Source organism: Heteronotia binoei, chromosome 21 (assembly GCF_032191835.1).
Source record: "Heteronotia binoei isolate CCM8104 ecotype False Entrance Well chromosome 21, APGP_CSIRO_Hbin_v1, whole genome shotgun sequence".
NCBI classification, from domain to species: domain Eukaryota; kingdom Metazoa; phylum Chordata; class Lepidosauria; order Squamata; family Gekkonidae; genus Heteronotia; species Heteronotia binoei.
Window position 1 is genome coordinate 164,030,555 of NC_083243.1, and position 25,186 is coordinate 164,055,740.

Consider the following 25,186-nt stretch of genomic DNA (forward strand, 5'->3'; position numbering starts at 1 on the left):
GGGAAAAAGGAGACCCAGGCATTTCAGCTTGCTAGACCTTTATTTTGTGGTTCCCATTTCCATCTCAACCCCCCCCCCCCTTCACCGGTGTTTCCCATCCTTTTAACTCCCCATTCCCTGCCACAGCTGAGCCGCTGGGAGTTTAAAGGGCTTCTCCGCTCCTTCACAATGATGATATTGGATTTATATCCTGCCCTCCACTCCAAATCTCAGAGTCTCAGAGCGGCTCACAATCTCCTTTATTATCCTCCCCCACAACAGACACCCTGTGAGGTGGGTGGGGCTGGAGAGGACTCTCACAGCAGCTGCCCTTTCAAGGACAACCTCTGCCAGAGCTATGGCTGACCCAAGGCCATTCCAGCAGGTGCAAGTAGAGCAGCGGGGAATCAAACCCGGTTCTCCCAGATAAGAGTCCGTACACTTAACCACTACACCAAACTGAAATGAAATGGGGCAGAATAAAGACAACCTTCATGAAACCCTACTTGGTTGAGGTGGCATGGAAAGTAGACCTTGATGGATTGTGCTCACCACCTTAATTCTTCCTGATTTCCCCCAAATAGAGACTGCAACATTTAGAGCTTGCCTGTAGCTTTACAGCTTGAAACTGGTAGGAGATGATTAATTAAATAAAAATGTAGCTATGCACATTTTCCTCTAGTTCCCTCCTAAGATTGCCTAGCAAAACCAGCAAACAAAGTTTTAGAGTATGTTGTCATCTTCTTTATTTAATTTCCTGTTTAAAATTTAATTTAAAATGTGACACTAATTTAATTGAGATAATACATTTTAATACAAATGTCTATATTTCTTTCCCAATGACCTTGTACGAGATGTCTTCATAATGTCATTAAACACTCAGTGCTAGAAAGTATCCTTTGTCACATGGAGGCATATCTGTAACTGATTCCAGAAGGTTGCACAGACCATTCTGTTTCTGGTTTCTTTGCTGCTTTTTTACTTTTCACCCATTTGTTTTTGAGTTACTTGAATCTCTGGTGAAGCGATGTTGTAACTTGACTCGTCTCATGAGCTCCTTTAAAATTTGCTGCTTTTGCACCTACAGTAGCATATTTATCACCATTTATCATCTATCTATCTTTTTTAATTTGCAAAGAATGTTACAGCTGTTAATGTGTGTCATGTTACAACACTTCCTCGGGGTAGGTGGTTTACAGACTTTTGAACTGAAACTAAGAAAGACTGACTTGCCCAGGGCTACATTGTTACAGTACCGGAACCAAAGACTTCATATGTCTATGTGAACCTCATGTTTCCATGCATATTCTGGCTTTCATCTGAGTGCAATTAAACTTTCTTGGTGTTGTTTTCTAGAGTTCTCTTCTCCTAAACTCTGGCCTGTAACTACTTTTGCTGGATGGCCATTTTAAGTAGAAGAGTAGAAGATTACTTTCCCCCAAATGTATGTCCATTAAAACCTGTGGCCACATCTACATTTTCCTCCGCACATCCTCTGGTCTCTGGATTGGCTGCTGAGTTTCAGATAATACCAAGACAGCTGATTCGGCTCTCAGGTTGTCAGTTGAAAGTTTCTCTAATAAAATGCTGATGGCCAATAATTATCTGGCACAACTGAAATATCTTTCTTCATATGTACAAATAGAATAGAGTATCTCTGCATATCAATGTAACTGTGGTGTGTTACTACTTTATGGAGAAGTACTGACTGAAGAGGTTTGTACAAAAAATAATCTGCAATCATCACCCATAGCAGCTGCTTATGCTTTTCCTGCAGGGCTGTTATTTATTCACCAATTTGGAGGTTTTTCTTTGAATATATATTTAGAGACCCATACACAAGTTTGTGTGTGTGGATTCCCTGGGTGTTCGGAAGATTGCTGGGGTTTGTGGCGAGGCAGTGCTGAAACAGGAGACAGACTAGATGGAGAGATAAACTAATTGAATTCCATGCCAGTTTGAATAACACCAAATTGTCCTGTGAAGCCCAGTCTTGTTCATTGTTTTTGCACATCACAAGATCAGTCGAGGAACATCTGTGTCAGGATGTACAATTCATGACCTGTCAAGCCAAACAGAGTTCACCAGCTATATATTGTGAACTGCCAGGTTCTTGACAACCTTGGTATTTTTGCAAGTCCAGGCAGAAAAGAAAGAAGCCAATTTGACTATTGTAGGGATCAGCAGCCGTATCCATCTAGTGGGTTGTAATTAGTTTGGTAGTTCACAAGTTGTGTAGGCCTGATCTTTGATATAACAAATCTGTGATTGTATAATATGTCAAACAGAGTGGAAATAAATGCTGATGAGAAAATGCTGATGATAGTCCAGCTGGCCTTTTTTGTGGCCATGTTTACTTGCTCAACTGCAGCATGCAGGAAGAACACAGAAGAGTAAGTTAATAAAATTAGCTAGCTGCCCACTGTCTTTCTTGGGGCTGTTCTGCCCACCAACTGACGTGCCTCAGTGCACTCACACCCCCTGTTCCTGACTGAGGTACAATCTGTTCTGTGTTTCCCCAGTGACATCAAGTGACTCCAGGGTCTACTTGCCCCAGAGTCATTTACCCAAGTAAATGGGTTTGTGTCCAAAAGGGGTATTTAACAGAATGTTTTGGTGCCCAAATGCTCCCTTTTTCCACTTTTTTCTGTTGCTCTGTGGGTGATGCACCTGCTTGTGAATTGCATTTGCCAAATCAAAACTTCAAAAATAACACATACCAAAGCTGTGATATTTTATGGAGCAGAAGTGTTCATAGATAAGGAATCTCTATTATGATTTATTGGGCAGTTCCAAATCAATCAATCAATCAATCATTTTATTTATATCCCGCCCTCCCCGCCGAAGCAGGCTCAGGGCGGCTAACAACATTAGAACAATGCATTAAGTTATACAATAATGTTTAAAAACAATAACTGATTTAACAATTTAATTAAAATTCTAAAATTAATAAATTAATAAAATTAACATCCTGGTGCTATTTCAACAGATGGTAAAATTACTTAAGCAGTCTCTCTCTTTTAATCGGTGAAGGCCGTCTTGAAAACGATGGTGTTGCAGGCCCTGCGAAATTGTTCAAAGTCCCGCAGGGCCCGCATTTCTTCCGGGAGCTGGTTCCATAGGTGTGGAGCCACAACAGAGAAGGCCCACATGCGGGTACTCTGTAGTTTTACCTCTTTCGGCCCGGGGATGGTCAGCAGGTTCTTCCCTGTTGACCTCAGTGAAATGAAATATGTATTCTTAAAAGTATACTGGCACTGCTACAGGACCAACCCTAAATCAGACTTTTCCCTGCAGCCGCTGTGGCCGGACCTGCCTGTCCCACATTGGTCTTGTCAGCCACCAGCGAGCCTGCAGCAAACGTGGACTATTGCACCCTTCTTAAATCTTCGTTCGCAAAGCCAAGCCGAGAGAGAGAGAGAGAGAGAGAGAGACTGGCAATCTATTTAACTGGAGAACAATTAGCAGCAACCCAACCACCATTTGTCTGTTATCAAGTGGGAGCTAAAGTTCACCCTGTCGCCCCCACTCCTTACTTCAGCAGTTTGTTGTTTGCAGTATGCCCAAATTTCTTTTTGTCTTTAATTACCAGAGAGGTGAAGCAACTCCAAAATAGTTCTCCGGAAGAGTCCCCAGTAGCAGTCAGTTTGAGAGCTTAATGTCCATCCAAACTGAATTGCACCAGAAGATAGTTTGCCAAACTGCACCTCAAGAGTGAGGGCTGTGTGTTATAGACATTCCACATTCTGTATATTATCATCAGTATTTTGGGGACTTTTGGCTTGGTATAGGTGGTTCTTATACAGCTGGATCCTGTGAATGACAAGCACAAGGCACTCATGGAAGTGTATCCTCCCCAACCTTTCCTTTGCTCCAGAAGCCTCTGGGATCTCTGAAATGGCATTGTCAGGAATAATCTGGCTGTGCCTTTTTAGGGGTCACATGAAGTTCTTGGAGACTTGCTTTGGGAATATTTGCATTTATGGTTTATAAATCATCCCGGGGGGTGGGGTGGAATGAGGTGATAGCTTTGTATCAGACTGTATTCCTAGTGTAGAAGTGCCGTGCTTCTGCATTTCACAAGATTATTTTTCTTGAATTCTGAGCATTTTCAGTTGGCTGCCCTGAGAAAACAGTGATTTCAAAATTATTTGCATGAAGACCAGATGGATATTACTTTTTGAATAGCTTCAAAGTAATTTGTGATCTGGCATGCATAGAGAAGCTGTTCAGAATGACCACTCAGTCAGAATGGAATGGGCATTTTCTCAATTTGCATTAAGGCCAGGTTGCAGCTTAATTTGTTAGATGAGATATTGGCTCATGTAATCTGACATTTTAGAAATGGCAACAAATGAATCGGGCTGAAAGACAGTGACTCACAGAAGAGTACCCTTTGTAGTGCTAGGTTTTTGGGCTTGGCTTTCCATGTCCCAAACCAGCACTCTTGCTTCTATATGGCATTTGCCCAAGTAGTTAATCCAGAGGATTTCAGAGGAAGCTTTATAGCATAATTTGACCTCACCCCATTTCTTCAGGGGTTTCTCCCCGTTCTGTTACTTTGCATAATAAAGACTGGACTAATAAAAAGACTCATATGAATGTTGAATAATTTTAAGGGGAGGGACGGTGGCTCAGTGGTAGAGCATCTGCTTGGGAAGCAGATGGTCCCAGGTTCAATCCCCAGCATCTCCAAAAAAGGGTCCAGGCAAATAGGTGTGAAAAACCTCAGCTTGAGACCCTGGAGAGCTGCTGCCAGTCTGAGAAGACAATACTGACTTTGATGGACCAAGTGTCTGATTCAGTATAAGGCAGCTTCATATGTTCATAATTTGTGGTTATTGCTGACTCCAGTGCTATGATAACCGCCTGTTTTGAACAACAGCGTGCCTTAAGGCTCTAACATTTACTCTGATGTAATGCAGTGAAAATGCACAATGTTTGCTTATGATGTGGGGTTATTCTTATTTGCTTCTTTTTCAGGGCTTAGAAACACTGGGCAGTATCTATTCACTCTGCACAGAATTCCTCATTTTCCTGTTCTTCAGTTTTTCCACCTCCTTCCAATCCATGGAAAGATTATTCTAAGGCTTGTTGGACTACCTAGAGGAACATTATGTGTGTTAGTGAGGCTGGATCAAGGATAAGGAGATCAGCCAGTATCATAATGCCACTGTATAAATCGATGGTGCGGCCTCATTTGGAGTACTGTGTACAATTCTGGTCACCACACCTCAAAAAAGATATTATAGCATTGGAAAAAGTGCAGAAAAGGGCAACTAGAATGATTAAAGGGTTGGAACACTTTCCCTTTGAAGAAAGGTTAAAATGCTTGAGGCTCTTTAGCTTGGAGAAACATCGACTGAGGGGTGACATGATAGAGGTTTACAAGATTGTGCATGGGATAGAGAAGGTAGAGAAAGAAGTACTTTTTTCCCTTTCTCACAATACAAGAACTCGTGGATACTCAATGAAATTGTTGAGCAGTGGGGTTAGAATGGATAAAAGGAAGTACTTCTTCCCCCAAAGGGTGATTAACACATGGAATTCACTACCACAGGAGGTGATGGCTGCTACAGTCATAGCAAGTTTCAAGAGGGGATGGGATAAACATGGAGCAGAGGTCCATCAATGGCTATTAGCCACAGCATATTGTTGGAACTCTCTGTCTGGGGCAAGTGATGCTCTGTATTCTTGGTGCTTGGGAGGGGCAACAGTGTGAGGGCCTCTAGTGTCCTGGCCGCACTGATGGACCTCCTGATGGCACCTGGGTTTTTTGACCACTGTGTGACACAGAGTGTTGGACTGGATGAGCCATTGGCCTGATCCAACATGGCTTCTCATGTTTTTATGAAATAGCTTTCCTTTCCTCTTATGCAAGCTCAGCTCCACTGAGGAAAGAGATCAATTTCATCCTTTCCCCCCTCCTCACTTTGGCTCTCCAACCTTCCCAGCTATTCCTCTGCACAGATCCTGGGAGGCCAGGGAGGGTTTACTCTGGGTGTTGGAAATAACTGCACAGCAGGAGGGGAATGTGGGAGAACAGTGTGGCTTTCCACACACAAAATGTAAGATATTGCCCATTGCTTCAGATAAAAGGTGTGATTCAGGCCATTTTGGCAGCGTTCTATTGGCCGAAAGTACGTAATTCAGCTGCAGAATATATGCTGTACATTCCTGAAGTATGGAACAAAGTACATTACTAACTTACTCCAAGAGAATTCTTATAAGTGACTGGTGAAGTAGAGAGGATTATAATCTCTCTTTCTCATCTCCCATCCCAGTATTGTAGGAAAAATGCCTATGAAACAGCTCTCATGGATGGTGGTCTTACGTCATACTATTCTAGGTAGCTTGTTGTGTGATCCCATCTTGCAGGTGTCCATTTCTCACCTTCCTAATCCTTTGTTGCCTCCTGAGCCCCTGTGCACAGCTGGTCTGGTATGAGCTGAGCCCCTAAGGCAGTGGCTGGGTTGTTGGAGTTTGTCTTGCTCCCAGCTAGAAGTGTGTGTGTGGGGGGGGGGGGAGGGTGATGGATGGAGGGGGGGTGTGATGAGCCCTGCCAGTAGTCCGAGCTGAGCCCTTTGCACTGCTGGCAGCACTTCTGAGCCTGTCTTGTTCCCAGCTGTCAAGTGTATGGGAGGAGGCAATGGCTGTGTGGGCCTGTAGTTGCCTTACAGACTTACACTGTTTCTGGCCTGGACTGAGTGGGTGTGACTTACTCCCCACTGACAGTGGGGTGAGAGGAGATTGTAGGCACTGCTATCCAGGCTCCAGGCAAACTGGGTCCAAGTTGAGCCCTGCTTGCCTTAGCATTTCCCTAACCTGAGGACGTTTATTGGTGTTGAGATTGCATTTAATTAGTAATAACAATTTAGGGGCTAAGTAGCGTTACTTTGAGGGTAATGACATATTAAACAAATTATCAAAGTCTGTGAAAAGTATAGACATCTTTCCTGTGTCTTATTTTGCTGGCAATTTACATTTGTGACTTTAAATATGCATCTTCAGGCACACCAGTGAAACAACTGCATAAAACAATACAGTATATTCCAGAATTATTTCCAAAAGGATTCATAATACAATATGTTTATTATAGAACACATTATATTTGCTCTGTTTTGCCTGGTAATATTACAGAGTGGTTACACATCATGTGAAGTTATAGTGTACTGTTTCAAAAAGCGTCTAGAAGTTTCAGTGCGTTTTCATTATTTAGTTTTTAGTTCAAGATATTAGCGACAAAGGTAGAAACATCGATATGGAAGCAGTATTATTACCCACTGTATATGTGTATTTCCTGGAATCAGTGAAACTGAACTGGATCTCCGTTTGATTTCATTTTATTCTTATTAAATTTTATGTTGTTGGAGGGAGAATTTCACTGATCCTAATCCCAGAAAATCTATCTCTTAAAAATCCATGTTAAATGTGCACCCATAGTACATTCAATCTAATTATATTTCCTTCTCTCATGTAGACTAAACTTCTGTCACTAGAAGCAGGAGAACTGAGTCTCTTCTAAAGAGTACTGTTGATGCTGTATTTGTGATGTGTTACATTCTTACGAGAGAGTTTCTGCTTCTTTAGCTTTAGCCATTACCTTTACTACACTTTGTGCGCAGTGACATGCTGTATTTTTTTTTAATTGTCCTCTTTTATTTGCTTTGGTGCAGGCAAAAACAAAAAAGACCCATGACAAAGGAGAGAGAAGCCATTTTCTAAATGAGATTAAGACGCTGAGGAAAGAACTGAAGGAGCGAGAGGAAATCGCTATGTCTGAAATCCTGACACGGGCTAATGTTATTCTTGCAACAAACACAGGTTAGATAAATGTTTCTGTCTTTGCCTTGAAGATCTGCTAAATCAAATTATAGGCAGCTATAGGCTGCTCTATGCCCCTCTACATTACTGTGCTTCGCCTGGAACTCAAAAAATTGCACAATGCATCTTTGAATTGATTCTCAGCCCAAAAGCTGTAACTATGAGCAACATTCAGAATTACATATAGCTAGATGGTTTGCCTTTTGGCCCCGCAGCTGTGTTTCCTGATTGGATGGCTTGTGTAACTAATCAATACTGTGTGAATCTGAACAACATACACTGCTCTACCATTGATGTTTTCACAAGCCATTGCTTACCTCTGTATGCCACTTGATATGGAGAGTGAATGATGCATTATTTATAGAACTAATCAAGGTCCTGGACCTGCGAATAGTGAATTGCTTGCATGTTTTAGATACATAATTATGTGGTTCATTGGATCAAAACTGCTGCTGCTTGTTTTGGGAGCAGTTGATGCTCCCAAAAGTATATTTACAAATGAAACTGGCAAGTGATTTTGTGCAAGAGTCTATATTAAAATGCTAATATGTACAAGGATTATATATGAACAGAAATATCAGATTATTATGCAAATTATATTTTTCCCTTCCAGTTGGAAGACAGAAATAATGACAACTATTTCACAGCAGTGGGTTCTGGACTAACTAAATATGGTCAGCTCATAATATCATTGTGATGACAATTGGAAATAGCTAATATCACATTCATAATTCAGGCCTTGTTGATTCACATGGACTCTATCAGTGAGCAAAGAGATGCTTATGGGAAGGCTCCAGGGTTTGTTGGCTATGCTGCCTGTTGGCACAGAAGCAATATTCTGCCCCCCCTAGTCCTCAACGCTTACTGATGTCCTTACAGAGGCAAGAGCTTGTTCATTTGCCATCTGCCATGCAGCGGGCCATTGTTATGACCCTTCATAAAAGCAACCAGGACCTTTTAAGACAAGCCTGTTTGCAAATGACAATGATAAAGCCTAGTTTAGAAAACGTCAACATATGCTTTCCACATGATTGTACCTAGATCGGTAAAGAGTATTTATCACCACTTTAATTGGACCCCCAAAAGCAGATATGACCACATCTGCAGGTTTGTGTGAATCTAATTATTGCAACTGCCTACTCAGATGATTCAATGTTAAACCTATTCCACAATACTGAGAAAGTTTTCAGTAAGTTTTCTTGGGCACATTGGAACCTACTATCCAAGATTTTAACTAACATGGAGCTTTATATTATTGTGAATCAAAGAGGTATCACTGTGTCCCTGCTATGTTTTCCTACAGCCCAGCAGCACTCGGTTTGTACAGTGGCAGGAAGCAAATATTTGGGTCATTGAAGTTGGGGCAAGGAGGAGGCGCTCTTGTTTGCTGCAGATGCCCTGGTCTGTATTGGTACCTTCAGAGTCCCATGTGTATGTGTGAGCCACTGGTTCATCAGAAGTGTAAAGCACAACTTCCTTCAAATTTTTGGTAGCCCAGTCATACTTTTACACACACACAAACATATATAGGATGCTATCCATAGATTAACAGAAATTTATTATCCATAGACTAACAGAATATATATTTCTGTTAATCTGTGGATAGCATAAAAGCCCCATGATGCAGAGTGCAGTACTGCAGTCCGAGCTCTCTGCTCATGACCTGAATTCGATCCCAGTGGAAGCTGGGTTCAGGTAGCTGGCTCAAGGTTGACTCAGCCTTCCACCCTTCGGAGGTTGGTAAAATGAGTACCCAGCTTGCTGGGGGAGAAAGTGTAGATTACAAGAGCTCCCTGTTTCTGTGCTGCAGTGTTATTTTAAATGCATAGTCTGAATTATGGAGTTCTACTTCTGAAGTGATTGGTCCTCTGCAGCATTTAGGAAACACAGCAGCCTACTTCAAAGGCAGAGTTCATTCTTCCATAATACATTCCTCCAGATATTTGGTCTGCCCTTGCTATGCTTGGATCTCCTGACAAAGGATCTGGGAGGTGCATACCTTTGTGTATGTATGAAGCAAACGGAAATGGTTACCCCAATGATAGGCATGCCTGTAAACTTCGTATAAGATCTTATCCTCCTCCTTGACTTACTGTTAGAGCAGCCTTACTATTAAGGCATACATCTGGTTGCAATAAGCTAGGAGGGGGTTTTTTGTCATTAAAATATTTAGATCCCATTTTTCTAAAAACAATTTTATTCAAAGCTGTAGCTCAAGGTAAAATTACTTAGATACTTATGTGGCAGGAATTGTTTGTAAAGAAATCCCTGAATTCTTGGGTTATATAGATTAATAAAAATATATGTTTTCTCTGATGGGGGGAGATTTACCCATTTTTTACTCAATCTCAGAAATGGCTAGACAGCCCTTGTAATTAAGCAACCTCCCGGTAATGCTCTGTGGGTCAGAGCCATGTCGCATCCCACTGTCCCCACCTATACTTAGAGAGTATGAGAGGGGCTGCTAGGCTAATGGCATATTTCTGTTTATATTCAATGAATGAACTGAAGCCAAGTGTGCCCAGTTTACAAGTGGAACAGGGAATCACTTTTGATAGTACATCCAAAGCAATGACAACAGGCTCTGGGATCTCCCTTGTGTGAGAGGGGATTCATTATTGTTACTCAAGAACTGTTCTAGTATCTGTATCATTCTTCTTGTTGTGGTAGAAAACAACTCAGGAAAACAAAACTTTGCTTTGAAAATAATATAGTATAGATTTTTGTCAAATTCCAATGATATATCCATGTATTTGTATGGAAGATACAAAATGATGTGCATCTATTTGTATATGGAGATAAATTGGTCTTGATGTCGAAGGACAGCACAGAGGAACACTCTAATCTTCTTCCTATGGCAGTGTTCTTTACAGGAGCTTTTGCAGAGCAGTTTATTAAGCAACTATGGCAGTCTTTACCCTATCACACTGGGGTAGTTGAGTTGGTTTGCAATAGAAGAGCAAGATTTGAGCCCAGTAGACCAATGAGATTTCCAGGGTTTCAGGAGTCAAAGTTCCCTTTGTCCTGCTGATAAGTGACCCAGAATAAGATTTCACGTGGCCTGCAGGCTACTGTTCATCAACTGTTGGGTCACAGAAATATTGGTACTTGCTCTTGGACATCTTGATTTTGTTTTCTTTGGTCTCAGGCAGTGCTGATGTGTTTCAGTGGACAGGACCTTCGTCTGTTTTTTCTGGATACATATTTTGTTTTCTCTGTTGTGTTCAGTATACTGTATTGGCTTTCTATAATTATACAAATGTGGGAACTTCTGTTCCATTTTACCTCTTTATGAGATGCTGTAACCAGTTTAATTGGAAATCAGGCATGAACAAATCTTCAATACCTTGAATCTTCCACAGTATTGCTTTTACAATGGGCTTTTCTTTTTCAGAATTATGTTCCAGTTGGAACAATTACCTGGTTAATATAATTTCAGGTAGAAAACAACAACAACAACCTTTATTGGCATAACAGCATAGATGTGCACAATCGGCAAGGGAGAAAACATATATTACCCCAACATTTGAAACATTCCTCTCCTCTTAGAAACACAGCACAGATATTGAGCCACAGTCTCAATAATCTCAGGGTTGTGAGAGGACAATAGGAAGAGAGTCTTACCACCATCAGATTGTCCCTCATGATTTTGAAGAAGAGTATCTAAGTACATGGCACGAATATCACAGTAAAATGTACGATGCAGGAGAACATGTTCAGTACTTTCTATATCCCTTGAACCACAACCACAAAACTTGTTGGAATATGGAATTTTCTTAAAGCTCCCATACAGCACAGCAGAAGGGAGGACATTAAAGCGAGCTAACATGAAGGCTCTACGAAGCTTAGAGGAAGTTAAGCAAGAAAGATATGTTACCAAGGTTCCACTAGAGGAGATCCCCCACCTCAAAGGGGAACATCTGCCAGAGGCAAGGCTTTTGAGTTCTTGCATTTCAATATCTACAAGTCGTTGTTTAATCAGAGCAAATGCAGTCCTCTCAGGGAGGGAGACTAAATCATCAAAACTGAACCAGTTATGGAGATTTTTTTTCTATATTGAGTAGCCGTGCAGATAATTGGGGTTCAGATAGCATGCATGCAATGAGATTATTGGGGCTACTCCTAAAATGTAAACGTAACCAGAATTTATTTGTTATAGTCTAGGCTTTTGTCTCTAGGAGTCTTTGATGGGTCTCCAAGCATATAGCTGCATAGGGCACACACGCTGGCAGCCCTAATATTTTCCTTTAAAAGCAGGATTGTATTTGTTCTACTGCTTTATTAAGGGCTGTGATCCAGATTGAAATACCATAAAGCAGTTTAGCACTGATTTTGTGGTTAAAAACTTTAAGGGCTGCTGGAATGTATTGATTTCCCCTAGTATTATAGAAACAAGTGATTGCAAGTATGTTACTATTCATAGATTTCATCACTTCTTTTTTGTGGGGAGGCTCCAGGGCCTCAGGCTGAGGTTTTTCACACCTACTTGCCTGGACCCTTTTTAGTTGGAGATGCCGGGGATTGAACCTGGGACCTTCTGCTTACCAAGCAGATGCTCAACCACTGAGCCACCACCCCTCAAATTTCCACACGCCCCAAGATTGAAAAGGTTCTTACACTGCCTCCCAGATTCGAAGAAATCAGCATATAAGCTACAACACTACAGCCTTGATTTGAGGCATGAGTAAATTCTCCAGGGAGGTCATAAGGAGGTAGACCATTCAAAATAACCAAGTTAAACCTCAGACAAAGCTGAGCTAAACGAATTCCAGCTTCATTAATTTGGGGATCCTTAGAATGTCTCAGATTATATAAACAATTAAGCAGGACGTTATCTGGGGTAAAACCTAACCTTCCTGCAAGATCTGACCTATTCTGACGTTAAAGTCACCGGCCATTATGATACCCAAGGCTGGAAATTTCCATTCTAGGTCCTCTAAGAACTCTAGGAGCCTATCCCAATACAGAGTCAAGGTTTCTTTTGCAGTGCATGGCAGTGCATAAACATTGATTATTATTGGACTTCCCTGAACTTTTCAAAAGACAGGCTTGTGCCAAATGTCCACAATCCTGTAGGGGAAGCACCTCAAAATTGGAGTTACAAGACCACAACAATGGTAGTCCAGCTTGATATCAGCCAAAACGCTTGGATTTGAAAGCTAAAGAGGAGAGAGTGACCTAAAACCCTCTAGAGAAATCTCATAGTGTACCCAAGTTTCCTGCAGTAAAATCACATCAAACTTCCTAAGGAAGCAAGGACTTATTCTTCCAGCCAGCAATATTCCATGACAAGATCTTAAGGTTGGAAGTTACAGGCTCTTTTCTCAGTCAGTCAGTTTCTGCTATCAGTTCAAGTGATTTATCCTTGTCGAAGAAAACACTGCCATTTCTCATGCTCTTGGGCAGGCTTTTGACTACTGCCCCCAGCTCCTTGTTGGGGCACCAAAGTTCTTTTATCTCTCTATCACTGTCAGGTAGATGAGAAGGTTGCAATTCTAACCTCTCCACATTTTGGCCTGATGAAATCTGCTTTGGGAGGGCTATGGGGGAGGTGTGACAGTTTGTCCATTTCCTCATGTATCAAGGCAGTTGACATCGTTGGATACGGCCGCTTTTCAGCTCCATATTTAACCAACTTGACCTTCAAGAGCTCCAATCTGTCAATAATCCATTGTTGTTCCTGGTCAGACAGATCAGCAAATGCCTCTTGGATGTTTTTTTCCCACATCACCTTCTTCCATCAGCAATTCTGGGAGGGCAGGCACTAATTTATTGTTAATGGAAACACTCCCTTTGTCAGGCTTCTTGTGGTTTGCACTTCTTACAGTAACCCTCAAGTTGTTAATTGGACCCTTATAGTTCTTATGTTGGTAATGGGGCTTGGGATCACTTTTCTTCAGAAATAGGGGTGCCAAAATTATGTTCCTGTAGACCCGAGATGGGAAAATTCCTCTTGTCTTTAAAAAACTTTTGTTCCTTAGCAAGATTGATGGAATTTCTGGGATGTTAAAGGTCAATAGGATTCTTTGAATTTGATTCACACTAGTCAGAATTTCCAAGTCTTTTAAATCTGACCCTCTTAATTGGACACCCATTAATGTTTTTAAATGTGTCTTTACTGCAGTTCTAGTATTCCAGCTGGAGGTGCCTCCATTATATTTGCCAACAATCAAACAGACCTTAGCAGGTTGAAGCACTAGTTGAAAATTCCTGCTGGGATTATTTACTCTCAATTGTGCCAAGTCAGCTAACACTCCAAAAGCTTTATCTTCCACAGTAGTGTTCACAGAATGAGTTAATGTTGGCTGCTTAGTCTTCTTGGAGACCCCTTTCCAAGATGTATCAGACTCCCCTTCAGTTATACTTTTAACCCAGCTACTTATGAGATCCATTTTATCATGCAACTCCTGGAGCTTTTTACAAATATACTCCACAGTTTTAGCAGTCAGCTGAAACAGTTCAAGAAAGCCTGCACCTGCTTCTGAACTCACATCCTCTCCATCTTTAGGCTGCTCTGCTTGGCTCTCATTAATCTCTGTTTCCTGCTTCGTCCTCTGACATGGAATAGTACACAACAGAAGTAGCTGCAGTCTCAGAAAAAACACCCAGATCCTCTAAGATCACACAACGATTATAATTAGGGATTTGAGGTGAGTAAAAGTCATCAATTTTTAATTGTTTTGAGGAGGGAGGGGAGTGGCTGTCCTCTCTCACACGTTTGAAAGTTGTCATTTTTAAAATACACACAGGTATCACCAAAGTGCCAGGAGCAAATCAAAGCTGCCGTCAGCTAAAATATATCCAGACTGGGTAAAACCATCATTCATTCAATCCAGCTCTTTGCTATTATAACCATTCTTATCTCACCATTAGTAGCGGCAGCTGCAAAAAAAAAAAGACTTGCTTCCGAAGGTGAGTGTCATGAGCCCTGACAAGGAGGAGCTGGAAGGGTTAACAGACCTGGAAGAGTTGCCAGCCAGTTCCTCAGCTGAACAAACAGCAGCTGGCCCATCAATCACTCTCCAGGCACCAGTGTCAGCTGTTGATGATCAATCTCCTCCAAGCTCTCCTCCTCCCATCTCAAGAGTTCAAAGCAGGCTCCAGAAAGAACTTTCAGAGCGAAGACATGAGGCATGCCGATGCTTCAAATCTCTCAGCCCTTATTTCTAGCAGAGTCACTGCCACCCAGGGAGCAGGCTGATTGAGACTCCCATATAGCTCCCACCCAGGACCTGGTAACCTTGTGGAAGCAACAAGTCTATTCTCTGGCTTGCATCCACGCTCCTTCCTGATCCTGACCTGCTTGATTTCCTTGGCGCCTTGACCTTTTGGCTTTTGGACATTGACTTCTGATTCCGGTTTGTGATTCTGCATTGGTGACTTGGCTCCTGCTTGACTTCCTGGATTTTGACCTTGGACTGGCTTTGGACACCTGCCTGCCTGCACCCTGAGAACATGAAGGTCAGCAGCAAACACTTTAGCTTCAGTCTAGCCTTGTCCACAAAAAAAGCTGTGGTGAGATAATATATCTTAAAATAACAAATTAAAAGCAAAAAAATTGGGAAGTTTAAAACAACTAAAGAGGATAAGTAGGAGAGCGTCTAACCTGGCGTGACTCATCAACCAGAAGTTCAGGAGCCTTTAGGTAGAAATCATTTTGGCCTCTTTTGTTCTACAGAGTTGGTATAAACCAGACCTACTTCTGTCATCTTGTTACCAAATTCAGTGAAAGAAGAACTTAAACGGCGTCAACCCTGAGGGACATGTCTGTTAGGTACCTGAGTTCAATACATGAGGATTCCACCAGAATGTTGGATGCAAGAACATGCACTGTTGTAGTTGCATCGTTGTATTACAGGATTACTTTACCTGGAGCTTTGCACAACATCAAAACCCAAGCCAAAAACAGTAGGGCAGGTAAATCATATATAGCTTTATATGCAAAATGAAAAAACTGTTTAATTATAAAAAATTCTATGATGTCTGCTTGGGCCATGAGTCATATGCATAATAATCAAACATAAAGAGATTGGAACTAAATATTTCCTGTGAAAAGCTTGTCTCTGCCAGTAGAATATGACATGATGTACTTGTTGCTGGACTGTACCGCTCAGACTGCAGGGGGGGGGTCTACGCTATCAAACTCTTGCTGATGTGGGGAGGGGAGTCCAGAACTAGCATTTCAGGAAGAAGAGTGGCTTAGGGAAACTATCCCTAACATTATACGGAGACATTTAAAATATATTTATATGGAGGAACCATGTGACTTCATCTGGCTGCATTCCTATCAGAAGAAATGCCCAGCCGGATCAGACCAGCGGCCCATCTAGTCCAGCATCCTGTTTCACACAGTGGTCAACCAACTATCCAAAGAAATAGAATTTAGAAGCCAAGGCCTCCTTTGTTGTTGCCTCCTAGTGCTGATATTCAGAGGGTTATTCCTCTGGATGTGGAGGGGTTCCCTAGCTATTGATGGACTTCTCTGCCCATGACTCTGCCCAATCCTGTTTTCAAGCTGTCTGTGTCATTCAGTGACAGTTAATTCCACAGCTGAAATGTTAGTTGAATAAAGAAGCATTTGCTTTTGTCCACCGTGAATCTTTTACCTATTCACCCCTAAAGTCTAAAATATGGATGAGGGAGAGAAAAAGCTCTCTCTCCACTTTCACTATCCCATGCATTTGCTGTTTATGCAGAGTGGGACTCCTAATACTGGTCAAAGAAATCACTGTAGGATTATGCTGCTTGCACTCCAAGCTTAACAGGAAACATATTGTAATCCCTTTGGGCTTTGTTTCTGTAGATGTGACCTTTGCCAATGTGAATGAGAAAATGTGAAGGCTAGGAACAGTGTTAAACATTATAAGATTTTTTTTCTCAAGTACTTCCGTCAGCAGAATCAGGAAGGAGGTTCAGAGTAGGGACCAGAGTGAATGGTGACCAGTAAGGGACTTTGGATGGTATGACAAGGTGCTGCTGAGGCTATGGTCTATAAGGGATAGACAGTAACCAAGACCAAAAGTGTCTTGCCAAGTTTACCAATGGGCTTAAAGATCACTGTTGCTAGAAATCCTAATAATGAGTATCACAGAAGTGTAATAGCTGCTGATGCATGTTGTGGGTGTTTCATGTGATTGCTTTATTCTTTTAATACTCTCAAGAATATCCAGGACTTCCCCTGCTCCACATACAAAACTTGAGAACATTGCCTTCTGACTCAGCCTACAAGGAAAATTGCATATTCTCATATATATGGCTGGTTGTGCGCAATAAGCACTTATCAGGGTAGAATGTGAAAGCTGTAAGAAAAAAAATGGCTTGTTTCAGATGGAGCCCTCATTGCTTGTTACAGAATTCAGCAGAATACAGCATAATGAAGGTGCATGAGGGAGGGATGGTGGCTCAGTGGTAGAGGATCTGCTTGGTAAGCAGAAGGTCCCAGGTTCAATCTCCAACTAAAAAGGGTCCAGGCAAATAGGTGTGAAAAACCTCAGCTTGAGACTCTGGAGAGCCACTGCCAGTCTGAGTAGACAGTGCTGACTTTGATGGACCAAGAGTCTGATTCAGTATAAGGCAGCTTCATATGTTCATATATGTTCAAATAACTCACTGAAAAATCTAAGCCCGTGAACCAACAAATCTTCGTTCACCTTTGGTATGAGAAAGAAGGCTTAGTGTTTTTTAATTCTTTGTTTAATTAGGAGCCTCTTCTGATGGCCCTCTGAAGCTACTTCCTGAAAACCACTTTGATCTGGTGGTTATTGATGAATGTGCGCAAGCACTTGAAGCAAGCTGCTGGATCCCTCTGCTGAAGGCCAGAAAGTGTATCCTGGCTGGAGATCACAAACAGCTGCCTCCCACAGTCATCTCTTACAAGTAAGGAGCAGTTTTCAGAATAGCCTATTAATTATTGGAGTGAATGTTGGGGAAAGGCTCATAGGAAGGAACACTTCAATTAAAATGTCAGTGACAGTTCAAGGGCTTATTCGCCTGGGCAGTTCAGGGGCTTGTTCATAGTCCATTTTTAAGGGATTGGGTACTTATATTAATAGCTAATGTTCTTTAAAAAAAAAAAAAGGAATATTTGGAGCAAACTTTCCCCAACCATCTGATAACTGAGGCAGATTTTTTTCTTAATTAAGTGTCACAGTTTTAAAATTACTTTTGGAACTATTTATTTGGTGTGTAAAAGGGAAAGAATCTGCTCTTTGAGGAATTCCCCTACTGTTTCTACATGTTAGTTTGTTCATGCAAAGATTCAGTAGTGACTCATGGAACACTGTCTTATAACAGCCACCTGCCCTGAGGATGGGTAATTCTGCAATCTAATCCAGTCATGCTTGAGGCACACTACGTCACCCTCATGCTGGTAGTCCTATAGTGACTATATGAGACTGTCCAAATAATACACTGTCTTTTGTTTACTACAAAATTTGTTCTCTGGTTTAAATGTTTATGATTCCCAGTCTCTCAGATGGAAAAGGCATGATAAGGATATGTGTGTGAAGGTATCTTAGGATGTAATGGGTTGCTGTTCCCACTCAGTGTGGTGTAGTAGATAGGGTATTGAAATAGGATCTGGGAAACCCAGGTCTGAATCATCATTCTGCTATGGAAGCTTGTTGGGTAATATTGAGCCAATCACATACTCTCAGCCTAAGCAATCCCACAGGGCTGTTGTGAGGATAAAATGGGGGAACAATGTATGCTGCTTTGGGCCCAGCACCCATTGGGGAGAAAGGTGGGGTGTAAATTAAACAAGTATTGCACCTCTAGTGCTCACAGAAGCTTTTAACTGTTTGGTTATTTTACTTATCCCAGCATAACATTTGAGGAATTACTGGGTTAGAAAAACACTTGGGAGCAGTATTTAAAATGGGATAATCCCATGATCACCATATAATAAAGGCATGGTGTGCAATTCGGTGGAGGTGCCATGTATCTGTGGAATGAATTGTACTGTTCTGAGTTGTTGATGAAGTCATTTGCAAGAGTTACTACTCACTACCTAAATCTGTTGCCTGCCTTTCAGTGTGCCAGGGTTTACCAGCTAATCACAGAACTAGTGGTGACCAATAGCTTACATTATTCTATGGAAGCCACTGAACTGTTTAACTATTCTATGGAATAATTATAAGGATCATGTTAAAAAAGGTAAAGGTAGTCCCCTGTGCAAGCATCAGTCGTTTCTGACTCTGGGGTGACGTCACATCACAACGTTTTCACAGCAGACTTTTTATGGGGTGGTTTGCCATTGCCTTCCCCAGGGAATCTGGGTACTCATTTTTACTGACCTTGGAAGATGGAAGGCTGAGTCAACTTTGAACTGGCTACCTGAACCCAGCTTCTGCTGGGATCGAACTCAGGTCATGAGCAGAGAGCTTGGACTGCAGTACTTCAGCTTACCACTCTGCGCCATGGAGCTCCTATGCCACGAGGGTCATGAACAGAGAGTATATAAGAAGTATAATTTTTTTTTAAAAAAATTAAAAATTAAATAATTTTTTTTAAAAGCAGAGAATATATCTTGCTAAGAACTGCAGCTCTTAACTGGTTCTGTGATCAAATGGATTACTCTGATGTTTACATAATTATTTTCAGGACCTGAGCTCAGCAATTAAAAAACATTTATCCTTATTTTTCACTGATGTATATATATTTGTGAGATGGATATTATTTATTTCTGTAGGTCTAGTAACATTCATAGTTCTCTCAATGCACATAACTCTCTATAGATGAAACATTTAGTGGGTTGCTTTAATGGCTTGCTTTTATTGCTAACATTATTTTAATTGTAAGCCACCTTGAACAGAGCTCTGATGAAGAGGCATAGAAACCTCCTAAATAAATAATTAAATATATTCTTTGTTTCAGATGAGGGAAGGATAAAAGGGAAGGGAGGTGCATATGGCAGGGGGTGGATATGTGCAAGTATGTGGCCTCATTTCCGTAGGAATGGAGTTTTATGAAGGGAGACAAGATTTGAGTGGGGAAAGAGAGGTGGTACTGCATAGCTGTTCTGGGGTTGAGTTTGAAGCACAAAGGGCAGCAAGAAAGAATGGATGAGGTTGTTTAAGAGACATTGAGACTTTGGGGTTGGTAGAATTGGATGAGGTATGAAAGGGAGGGACGGGCAAAAGGGAGAGGGTAAGTTTATGGAGAACTTTAAAGGAGTTTGTGTTTGTGTTCCCAAAGCCTGTTTTGGGGAGGAACTATTATGGTTTGTGACTGTTTCTGGATTACTTCAGGCATTCTAGTTGTATTACACAATCGTTAAGTGCAGCATATTCAGCTTCACAAGTACTAGTGGCCACATAGGTCTGTTTTAATGATTTCCTCAGTACCAATGCTCCATTTATGTACACGACATACCCTGTTGTGAATCTACCATCCTGCTTATCACCCCAGCTTGAGTCGCTATAGGCAGTGATATCTGAGTACCCTTTTTTCTGCAACCCAGTCCTTAGCATAAGGATTTGACACAACATGTGTACAGCAAAACATATGTCAGGTCTGGACCAACAGGCAATATGCAGCAGTGAACCAATCAGAGATTGATACATAGACCTGTTCTCAAATACTCTATCATCAGGCTCGTTTTTATAACCTGTTGTCATCGGTGAGTCTACACAATGTGCATCCAGCATGTTATACTTTTCAAGGAGTTTAAATATTTTCTCTTTCTGATTCAGACTAAACCATCCTTGTGAGTCTCTGATTATGTCAACTCCCAAATAATGTCATATGTTACCCAAGTGTTTCATCTTGAACAGATTTTGAGTTGACTCCATAAACCATTTCAATTGTGAATCAGTGTGGAACAAAAAACATATGTCATCCACAAAAACTAATAAATAGCATTTTGTTTGCTCAATTGTTTTGCAAAACATACAAGGATCAGCTATACCTTGTTCAAACCCAAAATCAATCAATGCCTCACTCAAGCATTGGTTCCATTCCCTGGCACTTTGTTTTAAGTCATATAATGCTTTGTTGAGCTTCAATACAAAAGTTTTGCTTGAGTTCTCAAAGCCTGGTATCTGTTCCATATACAGCTCTTTCTCCAGACGTGCATTTAAGTAAGCAGTGGTAAATTCAATGTGGTGCACCTGCATCTTGTCTTGCCCTGCTTTACACAACGCTGCTTTTAAAGTGTCTGCTTTTACAGTCGGAGCGAACACTTGATCATAGTCTTCACCTTCTATTTGAGAAAAACCTCTAGCAACCAACCTGGCTTTTCTCTGTATTTGACCATCTGGCAGAGTTTTCACTTTGTACAGCCACCGACACCCAATAGCCTTTTTATCAGCTGGCAAACAAGTCAAAGAAAACACATTATTTTCGGATAACGAGCTGCACTCCCTCTGCATGGCCTCCTGCCAAGCAGCCCTTTCCAGTCCCGGCATATTCAATACTTCTTGAAAGCTTTTTGGCTCTCTCACATAAACATGATTCACTGAGGTATTCTCAAACCCATATCTGTCAGGTGGCACATCCTTAGTACTCCTAGTTGACCTTCTAGGTACTAATGCACTTTGTTCACCCTCAGAGACACTAGGTGAAGGAGAACCCTCTCCTGTTTTACAGTAGTGGTTTGTTCCTCAGTTGTTACAGGCAGTTCAACCTGATCAGGCAAATCATTGACATGGATTCTTTGCCACCCCTGGTGTTCACAAAAGTTAGCAGATCTGCTGAAGGTAATATTCTGTTGATCGTTAGCAAACCGATAGGCTTTCATGCCGGTTTGGTAACCCAGAAATAGAAATCTTTTAGATCTTGCACCTCCTTTTCTCCTTTGGTTAACTGGAATGTTTACCCAAGCTCTTGTACCAAACACTCTTAGGTGATCTAGGTTGGGATTTTTGTAGTATAGCATCTTATATGGAATGCTATCAGTTGGTTTAGACCAGATTCTATTGTTGGCATAGCAAGCAGCTTTCAAAGCTTCTGCCCAAAAACTGATAGATAACCCAGCATCTTTTAACATAGAATGCAACATTGTTTGCAACACTCCACCTTTTCGTTCAACAACCCCATTTTCCTGAGGCGTTGCTACATTGGCCACTCTGTGAGATATCCCATGTATTTGCATCCACCTTTTAAACGCAGAGGACATAAACTCTCCTCCCATATCCGTTTGAATAGCACACAGATTACCCAGCTGTTTCTGAACCTTTTTGCACCAGTATTTCACAGTGGTGAATACATCCGATTTCTGCTTTAACACATACACCCAAGAAAACCTGGAGTAGGCATCAGTTAGGATTAAAGCGGATTTGTTATTGGAGTGACTTTTGGGGTACGGACCAATCAGGTCTGTGTGCAATAAAACTAGTAGCCTTGCCGACACTCTATCACTCTTGCGAGCTACGGGGAAAGCTTGTGATTTAGTGCACTTGAATACCTCAGTCAAGGAAGTGACTGCAATCTTTCACACCTCCCTTCCCCACAATAGAGAGTGTTTTGTTTATAGCATGGAAACTAGCATGCCCCAACCTCCGGTGAATCAAATGTACACAATTTTCATGAGGGCTAGAGTTGGTTACAGCCTTAGCTGTTCCCAATGAATTCTCAAGAATGTAAACACTGTTCTGTAATCTCCCAACTCTAAGCACTTTCTCTCCCTTTATGATTTTACATGTCTTGTCAGCAAAAGTGACCGTAAACCCAGCCTTATCTAAGACAGGCACACTCAGTAAATTGTTTTCTAACGAGGGAACGCATACCACCTCAGAGAAAGTGTGCTGCAAAGCCGGAAAATTTCCACACCCCTGACATAGTACCTCAGAATTACGTCCATCAGCCAAACTAACATGCTGAAGATTGGAAGACTTTTTGTCGTGGAGCAAATGTTCATCTCTGCAGAAATTCTGTGATGCCCCCGAGTCTAAGATCCATATCCCTGGAGTAGCAGTAGCATCTGTCATCACCAGCGAAGCCTTGGAGCAATCTGTTGAACTCTTAGACTTTCCTCCTTGTCTCCGTCTGTTCCTCCACTCAGGACAGGCATTTCCGCAGCTTTAGAGCAACCTCCGACGCCTCTCCCCACCGATTCCTGATGTCGTCAAGGGAAATGCTGGTGCTGGCTTTTGCCTTCTCCCCCAGTCTGGATCGCTGCCAAGCCTGAGTGTAACCCATTCATGTAGCCTCTTCTCCTCCTCAAGAAGTCGACCAGTGACGTATGCCAAGGTCAGTTTGCTTGCTTCAGCTGTCTCAAGTGAAGTAATGAGCATGTTGAATTCAGCAGACAGCGAGCTGAGAATTATGTATACTCTGTTTTCCTTTGGCACAGTCTTCCCATCTGCTCTAGCTGTTGGCAACATTCTGCCAGGGCATTTACGTGTGCCCTGACAGACTCTGCTGGCTTCATTATCGTCCTGTATAGCCGATGAGTAATAACAATCAGGGAGCCGGCAGTACTTTGTACATAGACCGCTTTTAAACTGTCCCAAGCCGCTTTCGCAGTGGTCTTCCCAGACACATGAACCAGCAGGTCGTCTCCCACACTAAGGATGATGTTAGCCAGCACCTTCTCATTCTTTACCGCGTCTCCATCATCAAGCTGGGCTGGAGGTGCTTCGACCATTGACCACAGACCATCTCGCTTGAGGAAATGTTCCATACAGAGAGCCCACAAACTATAGTTTATGGAGGTGAGCTTCTCGACAAGCTGGGCTGTTGAAATATGAGCCATGCTGATGTCTTCTCTGCACTGCTGTTCGAAGCCTAACGGAGCTCATCCTCACTCTCATTCTCAAAAACATCAGCAGACATCCACTCTGGCTTGGTTCACCACAGCAGGCTGGCCTCACCTAAAGCCTCCAGAGCACAGCGGACTGGGCCCATAACCCTGTCGTTTTATTGTTATTGTTAGCCCTGGTAGGTGAGTCAGTATAGCAAGCAACAGTCCAACGATACTCTGTGCTTAACTATATACAGTTTATTTACATAATTTACATCCACCGTCAAAGCACTTTGTCAAGCAAACCATCTAGAGAAGAAGGATACAGTGAACAGTACATCACTGCTTATATACATATTTTACATAGGATATGCACCAATGGGTTACAAATGCTGAGTCATTGTGCACTAGACACTCAACCTTTGCACTCGTTACCAAATGCCAGTCAGAACTGGTTTCACCTAGTTGAGACCTGATATGCACTGAAGTCATATTGACACTGACTGTCAGTTAGATCAGCATGATCTCAGGAGTCACTAGCCTAATGCCTTATTGAGCATTTGTACATGCTGACAAGTTTTTCCAGGCTTGCCTGTCACAAAGGTCTGCAAGTTTTAGCCCCCAAATGGGTAAGCGGTGGTGGAAGTGGAAAATGCTGGCAGCAGATCTTCTCCCGCTCCCTGTAGGTGCTCCTGTGGAAGTACCAGACTCTCTGATGGCAGCTTGGAGCCTGCCATATTTTCTTACCATAAGTTCTTAGATAAAACCGGATCTTGGAGACATATTAAGACGACTGGTGTACATGTACTGCTTGCTGGAGATTTTCTGCTAAGAATTACTGCTATGGTAGAAAAAAATTGCATCAAATTTATGAACCTGCTCTCAAAGAGATGGTAGACCATTAACAGGAATGCATTTCTTTTCTGGTTTTTAGTTTCCTTTCCCAGAGAAAATATGCAAATAAGGAACCTATAAATTCTGTGTTGTTGTGTATGTTGCTCTTACTGTGTAAATCATTAGTCAATTTGTTGTGCATGTGAATTTTATGGATCTCTCTTATATCTCTAATGTAATATAACTTGTCAGGGAAGGATATAATATAATATACAATATACAGAAAGCCTGATCAGTAGTGTTTTGTTTGTGTTGGTGATAGTGATTAGTGGGTACAAATGAAAATGGTTTCTTTTATGCCAGGCACTGCACATCCCAGGGGAAAACAGGACCATGAAGCAACATAGTGCTTTGTTTACTGGCAGGTTGATACCTGCTGTTTTATGACTAGATCAATAAGTTCTGTAGGAACAAGTAATAAAGACAGGTCCTAGGGATTGTTTATCCTTGAAACTCTACAGCAAGCTATCTCTGTAGTGATGGCACTGGGACTCCAACATCAGGATAATTTCATAACAAAGGACAAAATCAGAAAAGAAGCAGAATCTGGGCAGCAGGAAAAGTGACTGCTGTTGGGATGGCTAAATGAGGGTTTTAGTATCCAAAAATTATTTGTCATTAGAGCAGATCGTCACACCCTTGACGGAAGAATGGTATTCCTTCTATCTGGAATGGTCATCCTCCTCCACTAAGTGTGCAGCTTTGGGAGGGATGCACATGGAGCAGTGAGGGAGGTAGGGAACACCTGCCTAGCCAGTCAGATCATCTGAATCAACCCTGGCAATCAATGGGGTGACAAATATCGCA

At 41.8% G+C, this 25,186-nt stretch overlaps 1 protein-coding gene across 3 annotated transcripts in view; it reads left to right on the forward strand.

The window, feature by feature from the left end:
- IGHMBP2 (immunoglobulin mu DNA binding protein 2) overlaps positions 1–25,186 on the forward strand; it is a 121,147-nt gene that overhangs the window by 32,221 nt on the left and 63,740 nt on the right. For all 3 annotated transcript variants that reach the window (XM_060261194.1, XM_060261196.1, XM_060261195.1), the window contains 2 exons: positions 7,656–7,803; positions 17,505–17,679. In XM_060261194.1, the coding sequence (XP_060117177.1) occupies positions 7,656–7,803; positions 17,505–17,679 (323 nt within the window). The remainder of the gene's footprint in view (positions 1–7,655; positions 7,804–17,504; positions 17,680–25,186) is intronic.